Source organism: Oncorhynchus masou, unplaced genomic scaffold (assembly GCF_036934945.1).
Source record: "Oncorhynchus masou masou isolate Uvic2021 unplaced genomic scaffold, UVic_Omas_1.1 unplaced_scaffold_1428, whole genome shotgun sequence".
Classification (NCBI taxonomy): domain Eukaryota; kingdom Metazoa; phylum Chordata; class Actinopteri; order Salmoniformes; family Salmonidae; genus Oncorhynchus; species Oncorhynchus masou.
Window position 1 is genome coordinate 49558 of NW_027004238.1, and position 23955 is coordinate 73512.

Here is a 23955-nt window from a genome sequence, read left to right on the forward strand (position 1 = left end):
GAACATCATGGAATCAGAATTAGGCTCATTGTGTAAAGAGATATAGAGGGTGAAGAGAGAGAGAGACAGAGAGGGAGAGAAAGAGAGAGAGACAGAGGTTGAAGAGAGAGAGAAGAGAGAGGGAGAGAAAGAGAGAGAGACAGAGGTTGAAGAGAGAGAGAGAGACAGAAGGAGAGAGGGAGAGAGAGAGGGGGGAGAGAGACAGAGAGAGACAGAGGTTGAAGAGAGAGAGAGAGAGAGAGAGACAGAGAGAAGAGAGAGGGAGAGAAAGAGACAGAGGTTGAAGAGAGAGAGAGACAGAGGGAGAGAGAGAGGGGGAGAGAGAGAGAGAGAGAGACAGAGAGACAGAGGTTGAAGAGAGAGACAGAGGGAGGAGAGAGAGACAGAGAGAGGGGGAGAAGAGAGAGAGAGAGACAGAGAGAGAGACAGAGAGGGGGAGAAGAGAGAGAGACAGAGAGAGAGAGACAGAGGGACAGAGAGAGGGGGAGAAGAGAGAGAGAAAGAGACAGAGGTTGAAGAGAGAGAGACAGAGGGAGAGAGAGACAGAGGGAGAGAGACAGAGAGACAGAGGTTGAAGAGAGAGAGAGAGGTTGAAGAGAGTGAGAGAGAGAGACAGAGGGTGAGAGAGGAGTGGAGAATCATCTCTTATGTTTAGGCAGGTGACAGGTAGCGTCTGTTCCTGCTGGTGCCCCCTGCCCCTGGAGCGCACGAGCACACACCTCGACCCCCCCCCCAACCAGCGGGAGTCATTATCACAGCTGGGGGGGTGGGAGGGGGCAGTCACCACCCACCCTAAATGACCATCTCACCCTTCCATTAAGGTTCTCACCCCCCCACCCCTCACCCCCTGCTGTGAGACCAAGAAGATCTCAGAAGAAACGACTGAGATGTGTTCATTAGAGCACACCGTAGAAAAACGTTTCGCAACAGAATTTATTTTTTGTTTAGTGTAATGTAAGACAAACCCATATGTTTTACACAGTGAGTCCCATCTAGTGTAATATAGCGACACAGTGAGTCCCATCTAGTGTAATATATATCTACAGTGATTCCCATCTAGTGTAATATAGCAACACAGTGAGTCCCATCTAGTTTTATATATATCTACACAGTGAGTCCCATCTAGTTTAATATATATCTAAACAGTGAGTCCCATCTAGTTTAATATATATCTACACAGTGATTCCCATCTAGTGTAATATATATCTACATATTGAGTCCCATCTAGTTTAATATATATCTACACATTGAGTCCCATCTAGTTTAATATATATCTACACATTGAGTCCCATCTAGTTTAATATATATATCTACACAGTGAGTCCCATCTAGTGTAATATATATCTACACAGTGAGTCCCATCTAGTTTAATATATATCTACACAGTGAGTCCCATCTAGTGTAATATATATCTACACAGTGAGTCCCATCTAGTGTAATATATATCTACACAGTGAGTCCCATCTAGTTTAATATATATCTACACAGTGAGTCCCATCTAGTTTAATATATAGCTACACAGTGAGTCCCATCTAGTGTAATATATATCTACACAGTGAGTCCCATCTAGTTTAATATATATCTACACAGTGAGTCCCATCTAGTGTAATATATATCTACACAGTGAGTCCCATCTAGTTTAATATATATCTACACAGTGAGTCCCATCTAGTGTAATATATATCTACAAAGTGAGTCCCATCTAGTGTAATATATTTCTACAATGAATCTGTATTGTCCATTTCAGAGCTGGAACGTCCAGGAGGGGTTTCTCTCCGGGAAAAGTCAACACAAACTCTCTCCAAACTCCATTTATTTTGATCCTTTACAATTATTTTACAATAAATCTTACACACAGACAGACAGACAGACAGATCATCTGAAACAAAGATAGTTCATTAAAACAACAACTTCTCCTACAAATGTAAAAGACATGATAGAGAAACAAGCAAATATGGATCCTGGTACTGGTCTATGTACAAACTAACAATCGCTGAATTACTGCTTTCGGTTAACTGGTATTCTGTGACGCTAAAAGACTCTATGATATCGCAACACCTCAAAACTCCTTCCTGCTACTGAATCCGTGGGGGGGGAGGGAATAAAACGCGACACCTCAAAACTCCTTCCTGCTACTGAATCAGTGGGGGGGAGGGAATAAAACGTGACACCTCAACTCCTTCCTGCTACTGAATCAGTGGGGGGGAGGGAATAAAACGTGACACCTCAACTCCTTCCTGCTACTGAATCAGTGGGGGGAGGGAATAAAATCGACACCTCAACTCCTTCCTGCTACTGAATCAGTGGGGGGGGAGGGAATAAAACGTAACACCTCAAAACTCCTTCCTGCTACTGAATCCGTGGGGGGAGGGAATAAAATGCAACACCTCAAAACTCCTTCCTGCTACTGAATCAGTGGGGGGGAGGGAATAAAACGTGACACCTCAACTCCTTCCTGCTACTGAATCAGTGGGGGGGAGGGAATAAAACGCGACACCTCAACTCCTTCCTGCTACTGAATCAGTGGGGGGAGGGAATAAACGCGACACCTCAAAACTCCTTCCTGCTACTGAATCAGTGGGGGGGAGGGAATAAAACGCGACACCTCAAAACTCCTTCCTGCTACTGAATCAGTGGGGGGGAGGGAATAAAACGCGACACCTCAAAACTCCTTCCTGCTACTGAATCAGTGGGGGAGGGAATAAAACGCGACACCTCAAAACTCCTTCCTGCTACTGAATCAGTGGGGGGGAGGGAATAAAACGCGACACCTCAACTCCTTCCTGCTACTGAATCCGTGGGGGGGAGGGAATAAAATGTAACACCTCAAAACTCCTTCCTGCTACTGAATCAGTGGGGGGGAGGGAATAAAACGCGACACCTCAACTCCTTCCTGCTACTGAATCAGTGGGGGGGAGGGAATAAAACGCGACACCTCAACTCCTTCCTGCTACTGAATCAGTGGGGGGGGAGGGAATAAAACGTAACACCTCAAAACTCCTTCCTGCTACTGAATCCGTGGGGGGGAGGGAATAAAATGCAACACCTCAAAACTCCTTCCTGCTACTGAATCAGTGGGGGGGAGGGAATAAAACGTGACACCTCAACTCTTTCCTGCTACTGAATCAGTGGGGGGGAGGGAATAAAACGCGACACCTCAACTCCTTCCTGCTACTGAATCAGTGGGGGGGAGGGAATAAAACGTAACACCTCAAAACTCCTTCCTGCTACTGAATCAGTGGGGGGGAGGGAATAAAACGTAACACCTCAAAACTCCTTCCTGCTACTGAATCAGTGGGGGGGAGGGAATAAAACGCGACACCTCAACTCCTTCCTGCTACTGAATCAGTGGGGGGGGGGGAATAAAACGCGACACCAACTCCTTCCTGCTACTGAATCAGTGGGGGGGGAGGGAATAAAACGCAACACCTCAACTCCTTCCTGCTACTGAATCAGTGGGGGGGAGGGAATAAAACGTAACACCTCAAAACTCCTTCCTGCTACTGAATCAGTGGGGGGGGGAGGGAATAAAACGCAACACCTCAACTCCTTCCTGCTACTGAATCAGTGGGGGGGAGGGAATAAAATGTAACACCTCAACTCCTTCCTGCTACTGAATCAGTGGGGGGGAGGGAATAAAATGTAACACCTCAACTCCTTCCTGCTACTGAATCCGTGGGGGGGAGGGAATAAAATGTAACACCTCAACTCCTTCCTGCTACTGAATCAGTGGGGGGGAGGGAATAAAATGTAACACCTCAACTCCTTCCTGCTACTGAATCAGTGGGGGGGAGGGAATAAAACGCGACACCTCAACTCCTTCCTGCTACTGAATCAGTGGGGGGGAGGGAATAAAACGCGACACCTCAAAACTCCTTCCTGCTACTGAATCAGTGGGGGGGAGGGAATAAAACGCGACACCTCAAAACTCCTTCCTGCTACTGAATCAGTGGGGGGGAGGGAATAAAACGCGACACCTCAAAACTCCTTCCTGCTACTGAATCAGTGGGGGAGGGGGAGGGAATAAAACGCGACACCTCAACTCCTTCCTGCTACTGAATCAGTGGGGGGAGGGAATAAAACGCGACACCTCAACTCCTTCCTGCTACTGAATCAGTGGGGGGAGGGAATAAAACGCGACACCTCAAAACTCCTTCCTGCTACTGAATCAGTGGGGGGGGGGGGAATAAACGCGACACCTCAAAACTCCTTCCTGCTACTGAATCAGTGGGGGAGGGAATAAAACGTGACACCTCAAAACTCCTTCCTGCTACTGAATCAGTGGGGGGGAGGGAATAAAACGCGACACCTCAAAACACCTTCCTGCTACTGAATCAGTGGGGGGGAGGGAATAAAACGCGACACCTCAACTCCTTCCTGCTACTGAATCAGTGGGGGGGAGGGAATAAAACGCGACACCTCAAAACTCCTTCCTGCTACTGAATCCGTGGGGGGGAGGAGGGAATAAAATGCAACACCTCAACTCCTTCCTGCTACTGAATCAGTGGGGGAGGGAATAAAACGCGACACCTCAACTCCTTCCTGCTACTGAATCAGTGGGGGGGAGGGAATAAAACGCGACACCTCAAAACTCCTTCCTGCTACTGAATCAGTGGGGGGGAGGGAATAAAACGCGACACCTCAACTCCTTCCTGCTACTGAATCAGTGTGGGGGGGAGGGAATAAAACACGACACCTTAAAGGAAACATGTTTAAGGAGGAAAGCAATGTCACCTGTAAAAGAGAGGAAGTGGTCATCGTATAAATCACGACACTGATCTCAGGTCAGTTTTCACGCGGATCCCCCTACTAGTTAACTTATACTGCACTGGTTAAGGTTGAGGAAATGGAGACTGTTCCTGGATCTGTGCTTCTGTCGACAGGCACGAGAGCAGAAGGTGTCCAAACTCATTCCATCGAGGACAGTCATCTGCTGGTTTTAGTTTTTAATATGTGTCAGTATGAAGTCCTAGACAACCAGGTGAGGGGAGGTCCTAGACAACCAGGTGAGGGGAGGTCCTAGACAACCAGGTGAGGGGAGGTCCTAGACAACCAGGTGAGGGGGAGGTCCTAGACAACCAGGTGAGGGGGAGGTCCTAGACAACCAGGTGAGGGGAGGTCCTAGACAACCAGGTGAGGGGAGGTCCTAGACAACCAGGTGAGGGGAGGTCCTAGACAACCAGGTGAGGGGAGGTCCTAGACAACCAGGTGAGGGGAGGTCCTAGACAACCAGGTGAGGGGGAGGTCCTAGACAACCAGGTGAGGGGAGGTCCTAGATCACCAGGTGAGGGGAGGTCCTAGACAACCAGGTGAGGTCCTAGACAACCAGGTGAGGGGGGGTCCTAGACAACCAGGTGAGGGGAGGTCCTAGATCACCAGGTGAGGGGAGGTCCTAGACAACAAGGTGAGGGGAGGTCCTAGACAACCAGGTGAGGGGAGGTCCTAGACAACCAGGTGAGGGGAGGTCCTAGACAACCAGGTGAGGGGAGGTCCTAGACAACCAGGTGAGGTCCTAGACAACCAGGTGAGGGGGGGGGTCCTAGACAACCAGGTGAGGGGGGTCCTAGACAACCAGGTGAGGGGGGGTCCTAGACAACCAGGTGAGGGGGAGGTCCTAGACAACCAGGTGAGGGGAGGTCCTAGGTGAGGTCCTAGACAACCAGGTGAGGGGAGGTCCTAGACAACCAGGTGAGGGGAAGTCCTAGACAACCAGGTGAGGGGGAGGTCCTAGACAACCAGGTGAGGGGGAGGTCCTAGACAACCAGGTGAGGGGGAGGTCCTAGACAACCAGGTGAGGGGGAGGTCCTAGACAACCAGGTGAGGGGAGGTCCTAGACAACCAGGTGAGGGGAGGTCCTAGACAACCAGGTGAGGGGAGGTCCTAGACAACCAGGTGAGGGGAGGTCCTAGACAACCAGGTGAGGGGAGGTCCTAGACAACCAGGTGAGGGGAGGTCCTAGACAACCAGGTGAGGGGAGGTCCTAGATCACCAGGTGAGGGGAGGTCCTAGACAACCAGGTGAGGGGAGGTCCTAGACAACCAGGTGAGGGGGGTCCTAGACAACCAGGTGAGGGGGAGGTCCTAGACAACCAGGTGAGGGGGAGGTCCTAGACAACCAGGTGAGGGGAGGTCCTAGACAACCAGGTGAGGGGAGGTCCTAACTAATCAGTGACCTTAATTCATCAATGAAGTACAAGGGAGGAGTGAACCTGCAGACACTCTGCCCTACATGGAATTTAGTTAAGACACCGGCTTTAGGTGCTGGAACGTGGACAGGATGTGACATCATCGACAGGAAGTAGTGTCGTCTAGATGCTGGACGTAGAGAGAATGTCCTCCACCAGGTGTTTGTAAACCCAAGAGTCTCCCTTCAGCCGCTGTCTCCTCACACACACCACCTACAACACACAGCATCAATAACCAACACAATCAATAACGTGATCCCTGCTGGGTGTCAGTAATCAATAACCTACAACACACAGCATCAATAACCAACACAATCAATCAATAACGTGATCCCTGCTGGGTGTCAGTAATCAATAACCTACAACACACAGCATCAATAACCAACACAATCAATAATGTGATCCCTGCTGGGTGTCAGTAATCAATAACGTGATCCCTGCTGGGTGTCAGTAATCAATAATGTGATCCCTACTGGGTGTCAGTAATCAATAATGTGATCCCTGCTGGGTGTCAGTAATCAATAACCTACAACACACAGCATCAATAACCAACACAATCAATCAATAACGTGATCCCTGCTGGGTGTCAGTAATCAATAACCTACAACACACAGCATCAATAACCAACACAATCAATAATGTGATCCCTGCTGGGTGTCAGTAATCAATAACGTGATCCCTGCTGGGTGTCAGTAATCAATAACCTACAACACACAGCATCAATAACCAACACAAACAATCAATAACGTGATCCCTACTGGGTGTCAGTAATCAATAACCTACAACACACAGCATCAATAACCAACACAATCAATAACGTGATCCCTGCTGGGTGTCAGTAATCAATAACCTACAACACACAGCATCAATAACCAACACAAACAATCAATAATGTGATCCCTGCTGGGTGTCAGTAATCAATAATGTGATCCCTACTGGGTGTCAGTAATCAATAATGTGATCCCTACTGGGTGTCAGTAATCAATAACGTGATCCCTGCTGGGTGTCAGTAATCAATAACCTACAACACGCATCAGTAATCAATAACGTGATCCCTACTGGGTGTCAGTAATCAATAACGTGATCCCTACTGGGTGTCAGTAATCAATAACCTACAACACGCATCAGTAATCAATAATGTGATCCCTACTGGGTGTCAGTAATCAATAACGTGATCCCTACTGGGTGTCAGTAATCAATAATGTGATCCCTGCTGGGTGTCAGTAATCAATAACGTGATCCCTACTAGGTGTCAGTAATCAATAATGTGATCCCTACTGGGTGTCAGTAATCAATAATGTGATCCCTGCTGGGTGTCAGTAATCAATAACGTGATCCCTACTGGGCGTCAGTAATCAATAATGTGATCCCTACTGGGTGTCAGTAATCAATAATGTGATCCCTGCTGGGTGTCAGTAATCAATAACGTGATCCCTACTGGGTGTCAGTAATCAATAACGTGATCCCTACTGGGTGTCAGTAATCAATAATGTGATCCCTACTGGGCGTCAGTAATCAATAACCTACAACACACATCAGTAATCAATAATGTGATCCCTACTGGGTGTCAGCAATCAATAACGTGATCCCTACTGGGTGTCAGTAATCAATAATGTGATCCCTACTGGGTGTCAGTAATCAATAATGTGATCCCTGCTGGGTGTCAGTAATCAATAACGTGATCCCTACTGGGTGTCAGTAATCAATAACCTACAACACACATCAGTAATCAATAATGTGATCCCTACTGGGTGTCAGCAATCAATAACGTGATCCCTACTGGGTGTCAGTAATCAATAATGTGATCCCTACTGGGTGTCAGTAATCAATAACGTGATCCCTACTGGGTGTCAGTAATCAATAACGTGATCCCTACTGGGTGTCAGTAATCAATAACCTACAACACACATTAATAATCAATAATGTGATCCCTACTGGGTGTCAGTAATCAATAATGTGATCCCTACTGGGTGTCAGTAATCAATAATGTGATCCCTACTGGGTGTCAGTAATCAATAATGTGATCCCTACTGGGTGTCAGTAATCAATAACGTGATCCCTACTGGGTGTCAGTAATCAATAATGTGATCCCTACTGGGTGTCAGTAATCAATAATGTGATCCCTACTGGGTGTCAGTAATCAATAATGTGATCCCTACTGGGTGTCAGTAATCAATAATGTGATCCCTACTGGGTGTCAGTAATCAATAATGTGATCCCTACTGGGTGTCAGTAATCAATAATGTGATCCCTGCCGGGTGTCAGTAATCAATAATGTGATCCCTACTGGGTGTCAGTAATCAATAATGTGATCCCTACTGGGTGTCAGTAATCAATAATGTGATCCCTACTGGGTGTCAGTAATCAATAATGTGATCCCTACTGGGTGTCAGTAATCAATAATGTGATCCCTACTGGGTGTCAGTAATCAATAATGTGATCCCTACTGGGTGTCAGTAATCAATAACGTGATCCCTGCTGGGTGTCAGTAATCAATAACCTACAACACACATCAGTAATCAATAATGTGATCCCTACTGGGTGTCAGTAATCAATAACCTACAACACACATCAGTAATCAATAATGTGATCCCTACTGGGTGTCAGTAATCAATAATGTGATCCCTACTGGGTGTCAGTAATCAATAACCTACAACACACATCAGTAATCAATAACGTGATCCCTGCTGGGTGTCAGTAATCAATAACCTACAACACACATCAGTAATCAATAATGTGATCTCTACTGGGTGTCAGTAATCAATAACGTGATCCCTACTGGGTGTCAGTAATCAATAATGTGATCCCTGCTGGGTGTCAGTAATCAATAATGTGATCCCTGCTGGGTGTCAGTAATCAATAATGTGATCCCTACTGGGTGTCAGTAATCAATAACGTGATCCCTACTGGGTGTCAGTAATCAATAATGTGATCCCTACTGGGTGTCAGTAATCAATAACGTGATCCCTGCTGGGTGTCAGTAATCAATAATGTGATCCCTGCTGGGTGTCAGTAATCAATAACGTGATCCCTACTGGGTGTCAGTAATCAATAACGTGATCCCTACTGGGTGTCAGTAATCAATAACGTGATCCCTACTGGGTGTCAGTAATCAATAACGTGATCCCTACTGGGTGTCAGTAATCAATAACGTGATCCCTACTGGGTGTCAGTAATCAATGTGATCCCTACTGGGCGTCAGTAATCAATAATGTGATCCCTACTGGGCGTCAGTAATCACTAATGTGATCCCTACTGGGTGTCAGTAATCAATAACGTGATCCCTACTGGGTGTCAGTAATCAATAATGTGATCCCTACTGGGTGTCAGTAATCAATAACCTACAACACACATCAGTAATCAATAATGTGATCCCTACTGGGTGTCAGTAATCAATAACCTACAACACACATCAGTAATCAATAATGTGATCCCTACTGGGTGTCAGTAATCAATAATGTGATCCCTACTGGGTGTCAGTAATCAATAATGTGATCCCTACTGGGTGTCAGTAATCAATAACGTGATCCCTACTGGGTGTCAGTAATCAATAACCTACAACACACATCAGTAATCAATAACGTGATCCCTGCTGGGTGTCAGTAATCAATAACCTACAACACACATCAGTAATCAATAATGTGATCTCTACTGGGTGTCAGTAATCAATAACGTGATCCCTACTGGGTGTCAGTAATCAATAATGTGATCCCTGCTGGGTGTCAGTAATCAATAATGTGATCCCTGCTGGGTGTCAGTAATCAATAATGTGATCCCTACTGGGTGTCAGTAATCAATAACGTGATCCCTACTGGGTGTCAGTAATCAATAACGTGATCCCTACTGGGTGTCAGTAATCAATAACGTGATCCCTACTGGGTGTCAGTAATCAATGTGATCCCTACTGGGCGTCAGTAATCAATAATGTGATCCCTACTGGGCGTCAGTAATCACTAATGTGATCCCTACTGGGTGTCAGTAATCAATAACGTGATCCCTACTGGGTGTCAGTAATCAATAACGTGATCCCTACTGGGTGTCAGTAATCAATAATGTGATCCCTGCTGGGTGTCAGTAATCAATAATGTGATCCCTACTGGGTGTCAGTAATCAATAATGTGATCCCTACTGGGTGTCAGTAATCAATAATGTGATCCCTACTGGGTGTCAGTAATCAATAATGTGATCCCTGCTGGGTGTCAGTAATCACTAATGTGATCCCTACAACACACATCAGTAATCACTAATGTGATCCCTACTGGGCGTCAGTAATCAATAATGTGATCCCTACTGGGTGTCAGTAATCAATAACCTACAACACACATCAGTAATCAATAACGTGATCCCTACTGGGTGTCAGTAATCAATAACGTGATCCCTACTGGGTGTCAGTAATCAATAATGTGATCCCTACTGGGTGTCAGTAATCAATGTGATCCCTACTGGGTGTCAGTAATCAATAATGTGATCCCTGCTGGGTGTCAGTAATCAATAACCTACAACACACATCAATAATCAATAGGGTGGTCCACTGTGGCAGCAAGATGCTGGTCACTAACCATCAATAACCCGATCAGTAGTAATCAATATGTACCTCACTAACCATCAATAACACGATCAGTAGTAATCAATATGTACCTCACTAACCATCAATAACCCGATCAGTAGTAATCAATATGTACCTCACTAACCATCAATAACCCGATCAGTAGTAATCAATATGTACCTCACTAACCATCAATAACACGATCAGTAGTAATCAATATGTACCTCACTAACCATCAATAACACGATCAGTAGTAATCAATATGTACCTGAGTAACCATCAATAACCCGATCAGTAGTAATCAATATGTACCTGAGTAACCATCAATAACCCGATCAGTAGTAATCAATATGTACCTCAGGTCTGTGCAGCAGACACACCTCCAGCTCAAACGCCATGGTTACCTTCCCAAAGTCCCCCTGGGTGCGACACTTCAGAGTATAGCTGGGGGGGAGAGGACAGTCTGTTTAACGGGAACATTCTTGAGGGAGAAAGATGGAGACAGAAGAAAAGCTGAGGGAGAAAGATGGAGGGAGAGAAGAAAAGCTGAGGGAGAGAAAGATGGAGAGAGAGAAGAAAAGCAGAGGGAGAAAGATGGAGACACTGAGAAGAAAAGCTGAGGGAGAAAGATGGAGGGAGAGAAGAAAAGCTGAGGGAGAGAAAGATGGAGAGAGAGAAGAAAAGCAGAGGGAGAAAGATGGAGACACTGAGAAGAAAAGCTGAGGGAGAAAGATGGAGGGAGAGAAGAAAAGCTGAGGGAGAGAAAGATGGAGAGAGAGAAGAAAAGCTGAGGGAGAGAAAGATGGAGAGACTGAGAAGAAAAGCTGAGGGAGAAAGATGGAGAGAGAGAAGAAAAGCTGAGGGAGAAAGATGGAGAGAGAAGAAAAGCTGAGGGAGAAAGATGGAGAGAGAAGAAAAGCTGAGGGAGAGAAAGATGGAGACACTGAGAAGAAAAGCTGAGGGAGAGAAAGATGGAGACACTGAGAAGAAAAGCTGAGGGAGAAAGATGGAGACACAGAAGAAAAGCTGAGGGAGAAAGATGGAGAGAGAAGAAAAGCTGAGGGAGAAAGATGGAGACACTGAGAAGAAAAGCTGAGGGAGAGAAAGATGGAGACACTGAGAAGAAAAGCTGAGGGAGAAAGATGGAGACACAGAAGAAAAGCTGAGGGAGAAAGATGGAGAGAGAAGAAAAGCTGAGGGAGAAAGATGGAGAGAGAAGAAAAGCTGAGGGAGAAAGTTGAAGACACAGAAGAAAAGCTGAGGGAGAAAGATGGAGAGAGAAGAAAAGCTGAGGGAGAGAAAGATGGAGACACTGAGAAGAAAAGCTGAGGGAGAGAAAGATGGAGACACTGAGAAGAAAAGCTGAGGGAGAGAAAGATGGAGACACTGAGAAGAAAAGCAGAGGGAGAAAGATGGAGACGCTGAGAAGAAAAGCTGAGGGAGAGAAAGATGGAGAGAGAGAAGAAAAGCTGAGGGAGAAAGATGGAGAGAGAGAAGAAAAGCTGAGGGAGAAAGATGCAGAGAGAAGAAAAGCTCCACTGTCTCAGATCAGTGCCTAAAAAGTGTGTGCGGGCCTCACCCTTTCTGTGCGAAGTCTACGTGTTTCTCCGGTAGAATGGAGAGGATCTGGTTCAACACCTGGTCTGGGTTGGTCTGACTGGTCAACGTTACATTATACTGGGCCTGGGGAGAGGAGAGGAGGTAGAGGGAGAGGAGAGAAGAGGAGTTTAATGTAAGACTGAGTGATTGTTCCTTGATCCTATAGGGGGGTGTCTATATATATATATATCTTGATCCTATAGGGGGTGTCTATATATATATATATCTTGATCCTATAGGGGGTGTCTATATATATATGTACCTTGATCCTATAGGGGGTGTCTATATATATATATGTACCTTGATCCTATAGGGGGTGTCTATATATAGTTACCTTGATCCTATAGGGGGTGTCTATATATATATATATGTACCTTGATCCTATAGGGGGTGTCTATATATATGTACCTTGATCCTATAGGGGGTGTCTATATATATTTACCTTGACCCTGTAGGGGGTGTCTATATATATATTTACCTTGACCCTGTAGGGAGTGTCTATATATAGGTGCCTGTATCCTATAGGGGGTGTCTATATATAGGTGCCTGTATCCTATAGGGGGTGTCTATATATAGGTACCTGGATCCTATAGGGTGTCGATATATAGGTACCATGATCCTGTAGGGGGGTGTCTATATATATTTACCTTGATCCTATAGGGGGTGTCTATATATAGGTACCTTGATCCTATAGGGGGTGTCTATATATAGGTACCTTGATCCTGTAGGGGGTGTCTATATATAGGTACCATGATCCTGTAGGGGGGTGTCTATATATATGTACCTTGATCCTGTAGGGGGGTGTCTATATATATGTACCTTGATCCTGTAGGGGGGTGTCTATATATATGTACCTTGATCATGTAGGGGGTGTCTATATGATCCTGTAGGGGTGTCTATATATAGGTACCTGTATCCTATAGGGGGTGTCTATATGACCCTGTAGGGGGGTGTCTATATATAGGAGCCTGTATCCTATAGGGGGTGTCTATATGACACTGTAGGGGGGGTGTCTATATATAGGAGCCTGTATCCTATAGGGGGTGTCTATATGACACTGTAGGGGGTGTCTATATATAGGAGCCTGTATCCTATAGGGGGTGTCTATATGACCCTGTAGGGGGGTGTCTATATATAGGAGCCTGTATCCTATAGGGGGTGTCTATATGACACTGTAGGGGGGGTGTCTATATATAGGAGCCTGTATCCTATAGGGGGTGTCTATATGACCCTGTAGGGGGGTGTCTATATATAGGAGCCTGTATCCTATAGGGGGTGTCTATATGACCCTGTAGGGGGTGTCTATATATATGTACCTGGATCCTATAGGGGGTGTCTATATATATAGTTACCTTGATCCTATAGGGGGTGTCTATATATATGTACCTTGATCCTATAGGGGGTGTCTATATATAGTTACCTTGATCCTATAGGGGGTGTCTATATATATGTACCTTGATCCTGTAGGGGGTGTCTATATGACCCTGTAGGGGGTGTCTATATATAGGTACCTGGATCCTATAGGGGGTGTCTATATATATATAGTTACCTTGATCCTATAGGGGGTGTCTATATATAGGTACCTGGATCCTATAGGGGGTGTCTATATATAGTTACCTTGATCCTATAGGGGGTGTCTATATATAGGTACCTGGATCCTATAGGGGGTGTCTGTATATATGTACCTTGATCCTGTAGGGGGTGTCTATATATAGTTACCTTGATCCTATAGGGGGTGTCTATATATAGGTACCTGGATCCTATAGGGGGTGTCTATATATAGGTACCTGTATCCTATAGGGGGCGTCTATATGACCCTGTAGGGGGGTGTCTATATATAGGTAGCTTGACCCTGTAGGGGGTGTCTATATATAGGTACCTGTATCCTATAGGGGGTGTCTATATGACCCTGTAGGGGGTGTCTATATATAGGTACCTGTATCCTATAGGGGGTGTCTATATGACCCTGTAGGGGGTGTCTATATATAGGTACCTGTATCCTATAGGGGGTGTCTATATGACCCTGTAGGGGGTGTCTATATATAGGTACCTGGATCCTATAGGGGGTTTCTATATATAGGTACCTTGATCCTGCGTGGTCCGTCCCGCAGCCCTCGTCTCTTGCTGGGTGTGAGCAAGGTGATGACTTTATCCAGCCCTCTCTCCAGACTGCCGAAAACCTTCCCCCCCCTTCTCTTCTGGCTGCTGTCCCCCCGAGACGCCCCCGCCAGGTCTAACGACCGGGACCTAAGAGAAGGACGGAAGGAGGGAGGGGACAATGATCTCAAGACCAGTGGTTCTTTTTTTAAACATTTTTTCTCCCCAACTTCCTGATTTCCAATTGGATGTTACGATCTCGTCTGATGGCTGCAACTCCCCCCAACGGACTCGGGAGAGGTCGAAGTTCGAGAGTCAAGCGTCCTCCCGAAAACATCATCCGTCAAGCCTCTCTAATTCTTAACACACTGCTCAGTTAACCCTGACTCCTGACTCTACCACAGAAAGAACCTCGGGATAGAATGGATACTTTCTGTTGTCGGTCTTTATCGAGTCATCATCAGTAACCTTCTCTCTGGGCTGAAGGCCAGCTCTCCTTCTACCTTCTCTCTGGGCTGAAGGCCAGCTCTCCTTCTACCTTCTCTCTGGGCTGAAGGCCAGCTCTCCTTCTACCTTCTCTCTGGGCTGAAGGCCAGCTCTCCTTCTAACATCTCTCTGGGCAAAAGGCCAGCTCTCCTTCTACCTTCTCTCTGGGCTGAAGGCCAGCTCTCCTTCTACCTTCTCTCTGGGCTGAAGGCCAGTATCTCCTTCTAACTTCTCTCTGGGCTGAAGACCAGTATCTCTGGGCTGAAGACCAGTATCTCCTTCTATCTGGGCTGAAGGCCAGTATCTCATTCCTCCATAATACATTCTCTCTGGACTGAAGACCAGTATCTCCTTCTCTCTGGGCTGAAGGCCAATATCTCCATCATACCTTCTCTCTGGGCTGAAGGCCAGTATCTCCATCATACATTCTCTCTGGGCTGAAGGCCAGCATCTCCATCATACCTTCTCTCTGGGCTGAAGGACAGCATCTCCATCATACCTTCTCTCTGGGTTGAAGGCCAGTATCTCCATCATACCTTCTCTCTGGGCTGAAGGCCAGCATCTCCATCATACCTTCTCTCTGGGCTGAAGGCCAGTATCTCCATCATACCTTCTCTCTGGGCTGAAGGCCAGCATCTCCATCATACCTTCTCTCTGGGTTGAAGGCCAGTATCTCCATCATACCTTCTCTCTGGGCTGAAGGCCAGTACCTCCATCATACCTTCTCTCTGGGCTGAAGGCCAGTATCTCCATCATACCTTCTCTCTGGGCTGAAGGCCAGTATCTCCATCATACCTTCTCTCTGGGCTGAAGGCCAGTATCTCCTTCTCTCTAGGCTGAAGGCCAGCATCTCCATCATACCTTCTCTCTGGGCTGAAGGCCAGTATCTCCATCATACCTTCTCTCTGGGCTGAAGGCCAGTACCTCCATCATACCTTCTCTCTGGGCTGAAGGCCAGCATCTCCATCATATCTTCTCTCTGGGCTGAAGGCCAGTATCTCCACAATACCTGCTCTCTGGGCTGAAGGCCAGTATCTCCATCATACCTTCTCTCTGGGCTGAAGGCCAGCATCTCCATCATACCTTCTCTCTGGGCTGAAGGCCAGTATCTCCACAATACCTTCTCTCTGGGCTGAAGGCCAGTACCTCCATCATACCTTCTCTCTGGGCTGAAGGCCAGCATCTCCATCATACCTTCTCTCTGGGCTGAAGGCCAGTATCTCCATCATACCTTCTCTCTGGGCTGAAGGCCAGCATCTCCATCATACCTTCTCTCTGGGCTGAAGGCCAGTATCTCCATCATACCTTCTCTCTGGGCTGAAGGCCAGCATCTCCATCATACCTTCTCTCTGGGCTGAAGGCCAGTATGCCCTTCTCTCTGGGCTGAAGGCCAGCATCTCCATCATACCTTCTCTCTGGGCTGAAGGCCAGTACCTCCATCATACCTTCTCTCTGGGCTGAAGGCCAGTATCTCCTTCTCTCTGGGCTGAAGGCCAGTATATCCTTCCTCCATCATACCTTCTCTCTGGGCTGAAAGCCAGTACCTCCATCATACCTTCTCTCTGGGCTGAAGGCCAGTATCTCCATCATACCTTCTCTCTGGGCTGAAGGCCAGTATATCCTTCCTCCATCATACATTCTCTCTGGGCTGAAGGCCAGTACCTCCATCATACCTTCTCTCTGGGCTGAAGGCCAGTATCTCCTTCTCTCTGGGCTGAAGGCCAGTACCTCCATCATACCTTCTCTCTGGGCTGAAGGCCAGTATCTCCTTCTCTCTGGGCTGAAGGCCAGTCTCTCCATCATACCTTCTCTCTGGGCTGAAGGCCAGCATCTCCATCATACCTTCTCTCTGGGCTGAAGGCCAGTATCTCCTTCTCTCTCGGCTGAAGGCCAGCATCTCCATCATACCTTCTCTCTGGGCTGAAGGCCAGCATCTCCATCATACCTTCTCTCTGGGCTGAAGGCCAGTATCTCCATCATACCTTCTCTCTGGGCTGAAGGCCAGTATCTCCATCATACCTTCTCTCTGGGCTGAAGGCCAGCATCTCCATCATACCTTCTCTCTGGGCTGAAGGCCAGTATCTCCATCATACCTTCTCTCTGGGCTGAAGGCCAGTATCTCCATCATACCTTCTCTCTGGGCTGAAGGCCAGCATCTCCATCATACCTTCTCTCTGGGCTGAAGGCCAGTATGCCCTTCTCTCTGGGCTGAAGGCCAGCATCTCCATCATACCTTCTCTCTGGGCTGAAGGCCAGTACCTCCATCATACCTTCTCTCTGGGCTGAAGGCCAGTATCTCCTTCTCTCTGGGCTGAAGGCCAGTATATCCTTCCTCCATCATACCTTCTCTCTGGGCTGAAGGCCAGCATCTCCATCATATCTTCTCTCTGGGCTGAAGGCCAGCATCTCCATCATATCTTCTCTCTGGGCTGAAGGCCAGTATCTCCACAATACCTGCTCTCTGGGCTGAAGGCCAGTATCTCCATCATACCTTCTCTCTGGGCTGAAGGCCAGCATCTCCATCATACCTTCTCTCTGGGCTGAAGGCCAGTATCTCCACAATACCTTCTCTCTGGGCTGAAGGCCAGTACCTCCATCATACCTTCTCTCTGGGCTGAAGGCCAGCATCTCCATCATACCTTCTCTCTCGGCTGAAGGCCAGTACCTCCATCATACCTTCTCTCTGGGCTGAAGGCCAGCATCTCCATCATATCTTCTCTCTGGGCTGAAGGCCAGTATCTCCACAATACCTTCTATCTGGGCTGAAGGCCAGTACCTCCATCATACCTTCTCTCTGGGCTGAAGGCCAGCATCTCCATCATACCTTCTCTCTGGGCTGAAGGCCAGTATCTCCATCATACCTTCTCTCTGGGCTGAAGGCCAGCATCTCCATCATACCTTCTCTCTGGGCTGAAGGCCAGTATCTCCATCATACCTTCTCTCTGGGCTGAAGGCCAGCATCTCCATCATACCTTCTCTCTGGGCTGAAGGCCAGTATGCCCTTCTCTCTGGGCTGAAGGCCAGCATCTCCATCATACCTTCTCTCTGGGCTGAAGGCCAGCATCTCCATCATACCTTCTCTCTGGGCTGAAGGCCAGTATCTCCATCATACCTTCTCTCTGGGCTGAAGGCCAGCATCTCCATCATACCTTCTCTCTGGGCTGAAGGCCAGTATCTCCATCATACCTTCTCTCTGGGCTGAAGGCCAGCATCTCCATCATACCTTCTCTCTGGGCTGAAGGCCAGTATGCCCTTCTCTCTGGGCTGAAGGCCAGCATCTCCATCATACCTTCTCTCTGGGCTGAAGGCCAGTACCTCCATCATACCTTCTCTCTGGGCTGAAGGCCAGTATCTCCTTCTCTCTGGGCTGAAGGCCAGTATATCCTTCCTCCATCATACCTTCTCTCTGGGCTGAAAGCCAGTACCTCCATCATACCTTCTCTCTGGGCTGAAGGCCAGTATCTCCATCATACCTTCTCTCTGGGCTGAAGGCCAGTATATCCTTCCTCCATCATACATTCTCTCTGGGCTGAAGGCCAGTACCTCCATCATACCTTCTCTCTGGGCTGAAGGCCAGTATCTCCTTCTCTCTGGGCTGAAGGCCAGTACCTCCATCATACCTTCTCTCTGGGCTGAAGGCCAGTATCTCCTTCTCTCTGGGCTGAAGGCCAGCATCTCCATCATACCTTCTCTCTGGGCTGAAGGCCAGCATCTCCATCATACCTTCTCTCTCGGCTGAAGGCCAGTACCTCCATCATACCTTCTCTCTGGGCTGAAGGCCAGCATCTCCATCATATCTTCTCTCTGGGCTGAAGGCCAGTCTCTCCATCATACCTTCTCTCTGGGCTGAAGGCCAGCATCTCCATCATACCTTCTCTCTGGGCTGAAGGCCAGTATCTCCTTCTCTCTCGGCTGAAGGCCAGCATCTCCATCATACCTTCTCTCTGGGCTGAAGGCCAGCATCTCCATCATACCTTCTCTCTGGGCTGAAGGCCAGTATCTCCATCATACCTTCTCTCTGGGCTGAAGGCCAGTATCTCCATCATACCTTCTCTCTGGGCTGAAGGCCAGCATCTCCATCATACCTTCTCTCTGGGCTGAAGGCCAGTATCTCCATCATACCTTCTCTCTGGGCTGAAGGCCAGTATCTCCATCATACCTTCTCTCTGGGCTGAAGGCCAGCATCTCCATCATACCTTCTCTCTGGGCTGAAGGCCAGTATGCCCTTCTCTCTGGGCTGAAGGCCAGCATCTCCATCATACCTTCTCTCTGGGCTGAAGGCCAGTACCTCCATCATACCTTCTCTCTGGGCTGAAGGCCAGTATCTCCTTCTCTCTGGGCTGAAGGCCAGTATATCCTTCCTCCATCATACCTTCTCTCTGGGCTGAAGGCCAGCATCTCCATCATATCTTCTCTCTGGGCTGAAGGCCAGCATCTCCATCATATCTTCTCTCTGGGCTGAAGGCCAGTATCTCCACAATACCTGCTCTCTGGGCTGAAGGCCAGTATCTCCATCATACCTTCTCTCTGGGCTGAAGGCCAGCATCTCCATCATACCTTCTCTCTGGGCTGAAGGCCAGTATCTCCACAATACCTTCTCTCTGGGCTGAAGGCCAGTACCTCCATCATACCTTCTCTCTGGGCTGAAGGCCAGCATCTCCATCATACCTTCTCTCTCGGCTGAAGGCCAGTACCTCCATCATACCTTCTCTCTGGGCTGAAGGCCAGCATCTCCATCATATCTTCTCTCTGGGCTGAAGGCCAGTATCTCCACAATACCTTCTATCTGGGCTGAAGGCCAGTACCTCCATCATACCTTCTCTCTGGGCTGAAGGCCAGCATCTCCATCATACCTTCTCTCTGGGCTGAAGGCCAGTATCTCCATCATACCTTCTCTCTGGGCTGAAGGCCAGCATCTCCATCATACCTTCTCTCTGGGCTGAAGGCCAGTATCTCCATCATACCTTCTCTCTGGGCTGAAGGCCAGCATCTCCATCATACCTTCTCTCTGGGCTGAAGGCCAGTATGCCCTTCTCTCTGGGCTGAAGGCCAGCATCTCCATCATACCTTCTCTCTGGGCTGAAGGCCAGTACCTCCATCATACCTTCTCTCTGGGCTGAAGGCCAGTATCTCCTTCTCTCTGGGCTGAAGGCCAGTATATCCTTCCTCCATCATACCTTCTCTCTGGGCTGAAAGCCAGTACCTCCATCATACCTTCTCTCTGGGCTGAAGGCCAGTATCTCCATCATACCTTCTCTCTGGGCTGAAGGCCAGTATATCCTTCCTCCATCATACATTCTCTCTGGGCTGAAGGCCAGTACCTCCATCATACCTTCTCTCTGGGCTGAAGGCCAGTATCTCCTTCTCTCTGGGCTGAAGGCCAGTACCTCCATCATACCTTCTCTCTGGGCTGAAGGCCAGTATCTCCTTCTCTCTGGGCTGAAGGCCAGTCTCTCCATCATACCTTCTCTCTGGGCTGAAGGCCAGCATCTCCATCATACCTTCTCTCTGGGCTGAAGGCCAGTATCTCCTTCTCTCTCGGCTGAAGGCCAGCATCTCCATCATACCTTCTCTCTGGGCTGAAGGCCAGCATCTCCATCATACCTTCTCTCTGGGCTGAAGGCCAGTATCTCCATCATACCTTCTCTCTGGGCTGAAGGCCAGTATCTCCATCATACCTTCTCTCTGGGCTGAAGGCCAGCATCTCCATCATACCTTCTCTCTGGGCTGAAGGCCAGTATCTCCATCATACCTTCTCTCTGGGCTGAAGGCCAGCATCTCCATCATACCTTCTCTCTGGGCTGAAGGCCAGTATGCCCTTCTCTCTGGGCTGAAGGCCAGCATCTCCATCATACCTTCTCTCTGGGCTGAAGGCCAGTACCTCCATCATACCTTCTCTCTGGGCTGAAGGCCAGTATCTCCTTCTCTCTGGGCTGAAGGCCAGTATATCCTTCCTCCATCATACCTTCTCTCTGGGCTGAAAGCCAGTACCTCCATCATACCTTCTCTCTGGGCTGAAGGCCAGTATCTCCATCATACCTTCTCTCTGGGCTGAAGGCCAGTATATCCTTCCTCCATCATACATTCTCTCTGGGCTGAAGGCCAGTACCTCCATCATACCTTCTCTCTGGGCTGAAGGCCAGTATCTCCTTCTCTCTGGGCTGAAGGCCAGTACCTCCATCATACCTTCTCTCTGGGCTGAAGGCCAGTATCTCCTTCTCTCTGGGCTGAAGGCCAGTATCTCCATCATACCTTCTCTCTGGGCTGAAGGCCAGCATCTCCATCATACCTTCTCTCTGGGCTGAAGGCCAATATCTCCTTCTCTCTCGGCTGAAGGCCAGCATCTCCATCATACCTTCTCTCTGGGCTGAAGGCCAGCATCTCCATCATACCTTCTCTCTGGGCTGAAGGCCAGTATCTCTATCATACCTTCTCTCTGGGCTGAAGGCCAGCATCTCCATCATACCTTCTCTCTGGGCTGAAGGCCAGCATCTCCATCATACCTTCTCTCTGGGCTGAAGGCCAGTATCTCCATCATACCTTCTCTCTGGGCTGAAGGCCAGCATCTCCATCATACCTTCTCTCTGGGCTGAAGGCCAGTATCTCCTTCTCTCTGGGCTGAAGGCCAGTATCTCCTTCTCTCTGGGCTGAAGGCCAGTATCTCCTTCTCTCTGGGCTGAAGGCCAGCATCTCCATCATACCTCTCTGGGCTGAAGGCCAGCATCTCCATCATACCTTCTCTCTGGGCTGAAGGCCAGTATCTCCATCATACCTTCTCTCTGGGCTGAAGGACAGCATCTCCATCATACCTTCTCTCTGGGCTGAAGGCCAGCATCTCCATCATACCTTCTCTCTGGGCTGAAGGCCAGTACCTCCATCATACCTTCTCTCTGGGCTGAAGGCCAGTATATCCTTCTCTCTGGGCTGAAGGCCAGTATCTCCATCATACCTTCTCTCTGGGCTGAAGGACAGCATCTCCATCATACCTTCTCTCTGGGCTGAAGGCCAGCATCTCCATCATACCTTCTCTCTGGGCTGAAGGCCAGTATCTCCATCATACCTTCTCTCTGGGCTGAAGGACAGCATCTCCATCATACCTTCTCTCTGGGCTGAAGGACAGCATCTCCATCATACCTTCTCTCTGGGCTGAAGGCCAGCATCTCCATCATACCTTCTCTCTGGGCTGAAGGCCAGTACCTCCATCATACCTTCTCTCTGGGCTGAAGGCCAGTATATCCTTCTCTCTGGGCTGAAGGCCAGTACCTCCATCATACCTTCTCTCTGGGCTGAAGGCCAGCATCTCCATCATACCTTCTCTCTGGGCTGAAGGCCAGTACCTCCATCATACCTTCTCTCTGGGCTGAAGGCCAGTATATCCTTCTCTCTGGGCTGAAGGCCAGTACCTCCATCATACCTTCTCTCTGGGCTGAAGGCCAGTATATCCTTCTCTCTGGGCTGAAGGCCAGTACCTCCATCATACCTTCTCTCTGGGCTGAAGGCCAGTATATCCTTCTCTCTGGGCTGAAGGCCAGTATCTCCATCATACCTTCTCTCTGGGCTGAAGGACAGCATCTCCATCATACCTTCTCTCTGGGCTGAAGGCCAGCATCTCCATCATACCTTCTCTCTGGGCTGAAGGCCAGTACCTCCATCATACCTTCTCTCTGGGCTGAAGGCCAGTATATCCTTCTCTCTGGGCTGAAGGCCAGTACCTCCATCATACCTTCTCTCTGGGCTGAAGGCCAGCATCTCCATCATACCTTCTCTCTGGGCTGAAGGACAGCATCTCCATCATACCTTCTCTCTGGGCTGAAGGCCAGCATCTCCATCATACCTTCTCTCTGGGCTGAAGGCCAGTACCTCCATCATACCTTCTCTCTGGGCTGAAGGCCAGTATATCCTTCTCTCTGGGCTGAAGGCCAGTACCTCCATCATACCTTCTCTCTGGGCTGAAGGCCAGCATCTCCATCATACCTTCTCTCTGGGCTGAAGGCCAGCATCTCCATCATACCTTCTCTCTGGGCTGAAGGCCAGCATCTCCATCATACCTTCTCTCTGGGCTGAAGGCCAGCATCTCCATCTCTTCTTCCTCCTTTCCTTCTACTCTCTCCCTCTGTCTCTTCCTCGATGGGTCCTTACAAGTACTGCCTCCTCCTGCAACACACACACACACACACACGGGAGAAGTGTGTAACACATGTCAGTACACACCACATGGGACAGAGAGCAGGGAAAGAGACAGCAACACCTGTCACAGTACACGCCCAGGGACACACACACAGACATTGTCCCTGGTGTGTTAGTCTGGACAGAGCTGTCAGCTGTAGCAGGAGTAGAGAGGTGGGTTATAAATTACACAGAGAGAGAGTGTGTGACATCAAAATTATTAGTGAAAAACTGGTCATAGATATCTATCTATATATCCATCTATCTATCTATATAGGGTTATAAATTACACAGAGAGAGAGTGTGTGACATCAATATTATATATGTATATATCTATCTATATAGGGCTATAAATTACACAGAGAGAGAGTGTGTGTGACATCAATATTATTAGTGAAAAACTGGTCATAGATATCTATCTATATATCCATCTATCTATCTATATAGGGTTATAAATTACACAGAGAGAGAGTGTGTGACATCAATATTATTAGTGAAAAACTGGTCATAGATATCTATCTATATATCCATCTATCTATCTATATAGGGTTATAAATTACACAGAGAGAGAGTGTGTGACATCAATATTATATATGTATATATCTATCTATATAGGGCTATAAATTACACAGAGAGAGAGTGTGTGACATCAATATTATTAGTGAAAAACTGGTCATAGATATCTATATCTATCTATAGCTATATATATATCTAGCTATATCCATCCATCTATCTCTCTCTCTCTATCCATCTATCTATCTATATATATACACACCTATATCTATCGATATTATATGTACACCTATATCTATCTCAATATATCTATATCTCAATCTATCTATCTATATATCTGTCCATATATCTATCTATCTCTCTA

General features: G+C 47.9%; 1 protein-coding gene and 1 long non-coding RNA gene across 3 annotated transcripts in view; both read right to left on the reverse strand.

The window, feature by feature from the left end:
• Positions 1 to 1796: 1796 nt before the first annotated feature.
• LOC135530810 (uncharacterized) lies at positions 1797 to 2359 on the reverse strand. Its single transcript, XR_010453903.1, has 2 exons — positions 2278 to 2359; positions 1797 to 2115 (listed from the first exon to the last, which is right to left on the reverse strand). It is a non-coding gene; the product is annotated as an uncharacterized LOC135530810 (long non-coding RNA).
• A 3339-nt stretch (positions 2360 to 5698) lies between these two features.
• Positions 5699 to 23955, reverse strand: part of LOC135530812 (maternal embryonic leucine zipper kinase-like) — a 43346-nt gene continuing 25089 nt past the window's right edge. For both annotated transcript variants that reach the window (XM_064958987.1, XM_064958986.1), the window contains 5 exons: positions 22961 to 23066; positions 14414 to 14576; positions 12310 to 12413; positions 11087 to 11174; positions 5699 to 6397 (listed from right to left, as the gene is read on the reverse strand). In XM_064958987.1, the coding sequence (XP_064815059.1) occupies positions 6308 to 6397; positions 11087 to 11174; positions 12310 to 12413; positions 14414 to 14576; positions 22961 to 23066 (551 nt within the window). In that variant the 3' untranslated portion in view covers positions 5699 to 6307. The remainder of the gene's footprint in view (positions 6398 to 11086; positions 11175 to 12309; positions 12414 to 14413; positions 14577 to 22960; positions 23067 to 23955) is intronic.